Raw genomic sequence first — 8,163 nt, forward strand, 5'->3', positions numbered from 1 at the left:
GAGATAGATGTGATGTCACACATAGCAGTGTGCAGTAGAGATAGATGTGATGTCACACATAGCATTGTGCAGTGGAGATAGATGTAATGTCACACATAGCGTTGTGCAGAGCATACAGCTAGGACTATAATAGACTATCTATGGGGCATGAAATGTGACTTTAAGTGATGAAGACAGATACATAGTAGGTGTGGTGGCACATACCTTTATTCCCAGCACTTGGGAGGCAGAGGCAAGTGGATCTGTGTCATAGCTACATAGTAAGCCCTGTTTGGGGGTAAATTTTCTAATAATGCTTTTTTTTCTCAGTACTAGGAATTAAGTCCAGATTCCCACAAATGCTAGGCAAGTGCTCTAGAACTGAGCTACGCCCCAACCCTTTCTAATTTCAAAAAACGTTTCTTTTTATTTTGATATAAGTTACCCAGGCTGGCCTTGAATCCACTCTGTAGCCCAGAGAGACCTTGAATTTATTATGACTTATCATTTTAGCCTCCTGAAAATCTGGGCTTACAGGCCTGCACTGCCAGCTCACCAAGATAAAGCTTTGATCTTCCAAATAATTAGAAAATCTTGAAGAGTAACTATTGTCAAACACAAATTAGTTTAGCTTTCCTGGAATTAGGCTTAAGTTAACATACTACATAGTAATATATAACATTAAATATCTCTTGTATTCCTTATAGTTATGCATAACCATTTCAAGGTTTTGTTGTGTAGATATAAGTTGCTACTCTCTAAGAGTCACATAAGTTCCTGGTCAAGAGTTTAGTCTTTCAGAAAGGGTTGAACTCTCAAGTCTGGTCTTCCAAGAGCTTATAGACACACACCTTCTCTGTTGTAGCCCTGGCTGTCATGGAACTAGTTCTATAGACCAGGCTGGCCTTGAACTCAGAGGTCTGCCTGCCGCTGCTTCCAGAGTGCTGGGATTAAAGGTATATATCACCATACCCAGACAGGGTCTCACTATGTAGCCTTTCTTTACTAGCGTAAAATGTATTATGTATGGCCTCAGACACACAGAGATTTGCCTGTTTGTGCCTCCTAAGTACTAAAATTAAAGGCACGTTCCACACCATACCTAGTCTGTTTTTGTTACTGATTTTTATAACCCACTAAGAACAATTAGTGGCACCCATAAATGTAGGATGTGTGAGCATCCATTGAAACATAGGAATGCTACTAGCGGCCACATCTTCAAAAAAGAAAGATACCCTCTATCCCCAACACAATCATCAACTGCCAGTAGCACCTCAGTAAGGGGTGGGGGCCACCTACTCCTTCAACAACAGCATTTCATCTGGTTTGATCTTGTCAGGGCTTGTCCAGGTGATCTGAGCTGTTGTAAGTTCATGTGGACAGCCTGGTCATGCTCACAAAGTCCATCTGTCCTTTATACCTCCTCTTCCCAGGTGTCCCCTGAGCCTTGGGTGCTGCTAATTTATTTTTTATTAGTGTATCAAGTATCAGGTTCCCTTGTGACTTTGAGTTACCTCCTCCCACTCTTTCCTGTCTCTCAGCTCCCTGCCCCCTTCCCCTCCACCCTTAAACCTTTCTCCCTCCAATTTCCCCCTCCCTTTCATATCACAAGCATTCCACTGCCCTGCCCAGCTCAAATAATTTCCCCTTTAATAGACCTCTTTCTAGTTTCCTGATCTCTATGTGTACTCATTCCCACATACATAAAAATTAACATACATACATAGAACATGTTTGCCTTTTCAGAGCCCAGTTACTTCTCTTAATATAATATTTTCTGGTTTCACCCATTTTCCTATACATTTAATAACCTCATTTTTCTTTATGGCTGAATGAAATTCCATTGTGTGTATGTACAGAATTTTCATTATCCGTTTGAGTTGACAGACATCTAAGCCGTCCATTTTCTTGCCCTTGTGAATAGAGCATGAACATAGATGTACTGGTGTCTCTGTCCTTGACAAGCTGATCTACAGTGAATAAGGAGATTCATCTGGGGCTGGAGAGATGATGGCTGAGCACTGACTGCTTTCCCAGGGGACTCAGGTTCAATTCCCAGAACCTACATGGCAGCTCAGGGCCATCTGTAACTCCAATTCCAGGGGATCTCATGCCCTCTTCTGGCCTCTTTGGACACCAGGGACACACATAGACCCATATGGTACACAGACACTCATGCGTGCACAACATCCCTGTACATAAAAAAGAGAAAAAAAGCCTCAAAACATTTGTCAGTGTGCAAGGACAGGAGTATAGTTCATCTTCAACTTTCACAGATTGTTTTTCTCTAAAATATTACCTAAGCCAAGTAATGCACAGGCGGGCATCTGTTATCTTGGCTACTCAGGAAACAGGGGCATAAATATAGTGAATTCAAGACTAGCCTGGGCTACATAATGAGATGCTATCTCTAAAAATTACTTGATCAGGCAATTACAATGTTAGCTAAGAGAGCACTACAGTAAATCAAGATTTTCATGGTTAGGGTCATAAATCTCTTAATCTCTAAAGTTAATATATGTTAGTTTAGGATTTGGTCATTTTTGCTTTATTGACTTAAATATAAAGGTAGATATAAATGAAAATATTGTATGACTAAGTAGCCTGTTTTGTGTTGTCTATTTTCAGTGTAGTTTGAGCAGATCTTTGCTCTTCCTGATCTCTGGGCAGCTTTTACTTTATTTTCACAAATGTGCTATGTGCTGATGCTTGGGAGTGCAGTGCACACACCCAGCACTGCACACACACAGCTTTCCTGGTAAATCCAGGCCACATCTTTCCTTTCTGGATTATAGAACTTGGGACCACAGCACAGTTATGTCCCTGCTCTGTCACCTAAAGAGAAGAGGAAACAGACTGGCACCAGTTAAGAGCACTTGCTGCTCTCGGGGGGACCTGCACTCTCTCCCCAGCATACTCATGGCGGTTCCCAGTAACTACAGTTCCAGGTGGTCTGACACTCCCTGGCCTCCATAGGCACAGCATGCATGTGAAGTATTCATATACAAACGAAGCACTTCCTCACATAGAAACAAATCAACTAAAGAGAAGGGGAAATACCTTGGCAACAGTAGTGAGATAGTGGGGGCCTTGAGAACCTTGTTAGGCCTGGAGGGTCAGCAGCATCCGTACCATCAGTTCATGTGTACGCTGACTGTGGTGAGTCAAGAACAAAGGTATTCTGGACTCTAGTTCAGTCCTTGGTCACTGGGCTGCAGACCAGACACATAGCTCATTAGAAGTTAAGACCACAAGTGGATATAGTTGCTGGTCCATGACTATACTCCCAGCACTCTGGAGGCTGAGGCTAAGGATTGCTATTACTTCTAGTGAAACCTTGTCCCAGGAGAGAAGAAAAAAGAAAGGATTGCATGTAAGAGGTACCTGTGCAGTACCTGGATCTTTTGTGTTTTGTCACAGAGAATATGGTCCTGAGCCCCTCTTCTCAAACAGTACTGAGAGCCAGACTTTGTGTGCTGAGTGTTAAAAACGTGGGAGTTAAATTTCTTATGCCACTTTATACCAGTGACTTATTATGAACTAATAGTGATTGCCTTAGTTAGGGTTACTATTGCTGCTCTGAAACACACTGACCAAAAACAGCTTGACGGGGAAAGGGATTATTTACATGTGCTTAATCAGAGTCCATTGAGGGAGCCAAGGCAAGAATTCAAACCAGCCAGGCAGGAGCAGATGCAGGGGCCTTGCAGAGATGTTGCCTGCTTGCTTGCTCCTCACAGTTGCTCGGCCTGCTTTCTTACAGCTCCCAGTATCACACTAGTCCTGTTGGTGCCACCCACAGTGGGCGGGGGGCGGGGGGCGGGGCCCTCCCCAGTGAGTCGCTAAGATAATGTTCTCCTGGGTTGCCATACAGCCCAGTCTTATGGAGGCAGTTTCTCAGTAGAGAGTCCCTCCTCTGAGTTGCCTCCAGACTTATCAAACAGACATAAAAACTAACAAGCACAGAATTGGTTGGTATTGGTACCAATAAAGTAAGCCGTACACTTGCAGTGTATAAGCACTTCATCCTTGCCCCCGCCCTGGCTCTCCACACACTGTCAAACAGAGGGGAGTGGGAATGGCTGCTGAGCCTGGCTGAGGCTCAGATCGGTAGATCATCTCAGATACATTGAAAGCTTATGATAGGTTGATAAAGTAATTCAATTTTGCTCTCAAGAGGATTAATAATGGAAGCTAACATCTTTTTCTACAGCAAGTACATGGCCAGGAACAATACACCAAAAATACTTTGCCACGTCGTTGGTTCATGGCAGTCACCAGCAGTCTTGCTCCCCTGCTTGTATGCCATCCGTGCAGACAGTACGTAAACTTACACTGTTTGACTGTGTGCTCTCCCGCTAAGGAAGTTCATTCTCCTCCCTGCAGATCCTAATTATCTCATGGCTAACGAACGCATGAACCTGATGAACATGGCAAAGCTGAGCATCAAGGGCTTGATTGAATCGGCTCTGAACCTGGGACGGACCCTGGACTCTGACTACGCACCTCTCCAGCAGTTTTTCGTGGTGATGGAACACTGCCTGAAACATGGCTTGAAAGGTGGGCTGTGGGCTCGCTGCAGTGTGCAGCCAGTCCTTAGAAGTGCTGTGCAGGAAAGAAGCCGTTTCCATGGAGGCAAAGAGTAAAAATTTTGGATGAATAGTGTTAATGGGCTTGGCATGGTAGCCCACACCTTTAATCCCAGCACTCAGGAGGCAGGGGCAGGCAGGTTTCTGTGGGGTCAGACTAGCCTGTCTATAGAGCAGGTTTCATGCTAGACAGGGCTACATAGTAAGAGACCCTGTCTTAAAAAAAAAAAAAATAGTGGAATGTAACCCATATAGGCACAGAATTTTAACTGACTTACAGGACTTGTAGCACATAAAAGTACAGTTGTCTTTTGATGCTAGTGTTAGAAGGACGTCATTAAGCAAACCATCCGTTTGACAAGGAAATAGGCCTGCCTAGAATGAAGTAGTTACTGCCCAGGGCACAGGTTGGAGCAGAACAGGTGCCGTCCCCAGTTCCAGGGCAGGCCTCCATCTCAGTCGCCTGGTTCTTCCCTTCCCTTTGCAGTACTCAGCTTTCATTGGGTTATTTTCTAAACTAATACTACATGGTTTTTAAGTACTAACTCATTAAATATTACTTTAGGGCTAGATCAAAAATTCTTTTCTAACTTAATTTTATTTTTATGTGCATGGATGTTCTGCCTACATGTGGACCCATGCACTATGTTTGTGCCTGGTGGCCATGAGGGCCAGAAAAGGATACCAAATCTCCTCAAACTATAGTTAATAGGCTGCCATGTGGGTGCTGGGATTTGAACCTGAGTCTTCTGGAAGAGCAGCCAAAACTTTTAACTGCTAAACCATCTTTAGCCCTAATCACAAATTCTTCTTTAAAAAGGGAGAACTGAGTTTTGGAAAAACAGATTTTTTTTTTTTTGTAAAAATTTTATGTATTAAGAAACCATAATTTTTACATGTGTTTGTATTATGTGCTATCTGCATAAAATACAAACTATCTGTATATTTGGATACATACATGTATGGGAGAGTGTGAAGGCCAAAGACTGATGTTGAATATCATTTTCTTTCTCCATATAAGGGGTTTTGGCTGAACCTGTAGCTCACAGACTCGGCTAGCTTGCCCAAGGATTCCCTGTCTTAGTCCTCCTACTGGGATCATGGGGCAGCCACCACACCCATCTGGCTTTTATGTAGTTTAAGGGTTCCAAACTCTGGCCCCGCTTGTGTGGCAAACACTATTCACTGAGCCATCTCCAGCCTGCAAGAACAATATACAAGCACTTTTATGTATATGTAGCAGAGGAGTAGTTAGGTTGTAATGAAAATTAAAATACTGTTTCGTTTTGTTGCCTTAGCCAAGAAAACTTTTCTTGGACAAAATAAATCCTTCTGGGGGCCTCTAGAGCTGGTGGAGAAGCTTGTTCCAGAAGCTGCAGAGATAACAGCGAGTGTAAAAGACCTCCCAGGACTCAAGTACGTCTTGGTTAACTTCTCATTCTCTCCTTGAAGAATGGTGCTCACGATACTGGGCACATTTCTATAACAGTCCAGATTTGTAATGCTGTTGTGTGTAAACACCAAGGGACCAGCCTGCATTCTTTTAGGAAATGTGTGCTCCTGAAGGAGACTTACAGAGAGTTTATCTTTGTGTTAAAAATACCAGACATCTCCTTTTTATTACAAATTCAAGTGAGAATCAGCAAGCCTTAAGAAGTCTGACCTCAGGAGATGTGATGCCTGGCTCAATTTGGGGAAAACAGCTGCATTCCATGGAATTTTCGAGCCAAGATTAAGTGAGCCTCAGAAACATAAGGCCTGCCTTCAAATTTGAAGGAAAAAAAGTAGGGATTAGCCTCCACAGGAAGTTGGTTTAATGTTAACTGAATGGAAGCTTGCACTGCCTGTGTCCTTAAGAATATCTTACATATTCCACTCTAAACTTTGACTTCAGCAAATACTAAACTGGCGGCACATTTCCAGGCGGGCTAAAGAGTGTTCTGGTCTTTAGACATGGCACACTTACTTACTAGTGCAAACACTAGAGTATTTGTCCCAGATACCCAAGTCTAACGACTGTCCCACAGTCACTTGGGCAAGAACAGGTGGGGATCTCGAGTAGGGCCTTTGTTTACACTGTAAAACCATTGGCAGGATCATGAGTCTGTCCCGTGCTGCCCCCAGCCCTGCCACTTTTACCCGTGCCCTGGGCCATTTGGTTTCTGTGTCTTGCAGGACACCAGTTGGCAGAGGAAGAGCCTGGCTTCGGCTGGCGTTGATGCAGAAGAAGCTTTCTGAGTACATGAAAGCCTTGATCAATAAGAAGGAACTGCTCAGGTATGAACTGAGGTGAACTCTCTTCGTGATGTGTCCTGCTGATGTCATACAAAGTCAGACCAAAGAAACATGAACTTTTGTAGGTCAGAAACACTCAGTGCGTGACAGTTTCATCAGTTCTCTGTACCACATCTCACACTCACTCCTAGGTCCAAAAGGGTGTTTTATACAATTATGTTATCTATGACTGTGACCACATATGGTCCTGTGTAGGTCAGGCCAACACTTAGCACCACCAGAAAAAAAGGAAGGCTAACAACACCACAGCCTGTGTACAGACCCAACACAAGAAGTTGACATTCATATGTACCATTAAAAAAAGTCATGTAGATCATAAGTTACCTAGGGTACATAGCAAAGCTTTGTTCATACATTACAGTACAACCATACATTATATAACACGCATACATACATATGTATGTAACATACATACAACCATAATATTAAGAATTAAATGCAACCCATAGAGTGAAGATGTTTGGTTTTGGTTTTTGGTTTTTGAAACAGAATTTTTCTGTGTAGCTCTAGCTGTCCTAGACCCTACTCTGTATACCAGGCTGGCCTCAAACTTCTAGAGCCATCTGCCTCTACCTCTCATAGTGGCAGGCATAGTGGTGCTGGTATTAAAAGCAAGCACCACGATGCCTGCCAGTAGAACTCTTTGATGAACAGGTATATAAGGTATTTGTATAATAATGATTATTACAAACATCTCTTTTGCCAGGCAGTGGTGGCACACACCTTTAATCCTAGTACTTCAGAGGTAGAGAAAAGAGGATGTCTGAGTTCAAGGCCAGCCTGATCCATATAGCAAGCTCCAACACAATGTTTGTCTGTGTATGTGTGTCTATTTACAATAGACTAGATAAGTAAATTGTAGTATGTATGTATGATGTAACAGCTATATATAGCAACATGGATTAATCCTATTGAGTATAATGTTAGACAAACTAATCAGTCATAAAAATACTTGTTTTGTTGCATTTACATAAAGCTCAGAGACACGCACAGAACTTTTCCTTCCTGCCTGTTAGAGAAGAGTCGGTTCTAGTAAGTAGAGGAGTAAGAACTAAGTAGAAAGGCCTGAGGTAGTTTAATGAGTGTGTTCTCTTGGTGAAAGTACATTTGGTGGCTGAATATGGTGGGGGCATGCCCGTGATTGCAGAACATAAGCTAGACTTCTGCAAGGGAAGGAAGAATTCAAAGTCACCTTCAGCTGCCTAACTAGTTCAAGGCCAACCTGGACAGCATAAGAATTTGTCTCAAAACAAATTGTGTGTGTGTGTGTGTGTGTGTGTGTGTGTGTGTGTGTGTGTGT

At 42.9% G+C, this 8,163-nt stretch overlaps 1 protein-coding gene across 6 annotated transcripts in view; it reads left to right on the forward strand.

The window, feature by feature from the left end:
- Positions 1–8,163, forward strand: part of Rufy3 (RUN and FYVE domain containing 3) — a 66,769-nt gene that overhangs the window by 40,627 nt on the left and 17,979 nt on the right. For all 6 annotated transcript variants that reach the window (XM_029477174.1, XM_029477175.1, XM_029477177.1 and 3 more), the window contains 3 exons: positions 4,366–4,539; positions 5,867–5,984; positions 6,744–6,845. In XM_029477174.1, the coding sequence (XP_029333034.1) occupies positions 4,366–4,539; positions 5,867–5,984; positions 6,744–6,845 (394 nt within the window). The remainder of the gene's footprint in view (positions 1–4,365; positions 4,540–5,866; positions 5,985–6,743; positions 6,846–8,163) is intronic.

Source organism: Mus caroli, chromosome 5, assembly GCF_900094665.2.
Source record: "Mus caroli chromosome 5, CAROLI_EIJ_v1.1, whole genome shotgun sequence".
Classification (NCBI taxonomy): Eukaryota; Metazoa; Chordata; class Mammalia; order Rodentia; family Muridae; genus Mus; species Mus caroli.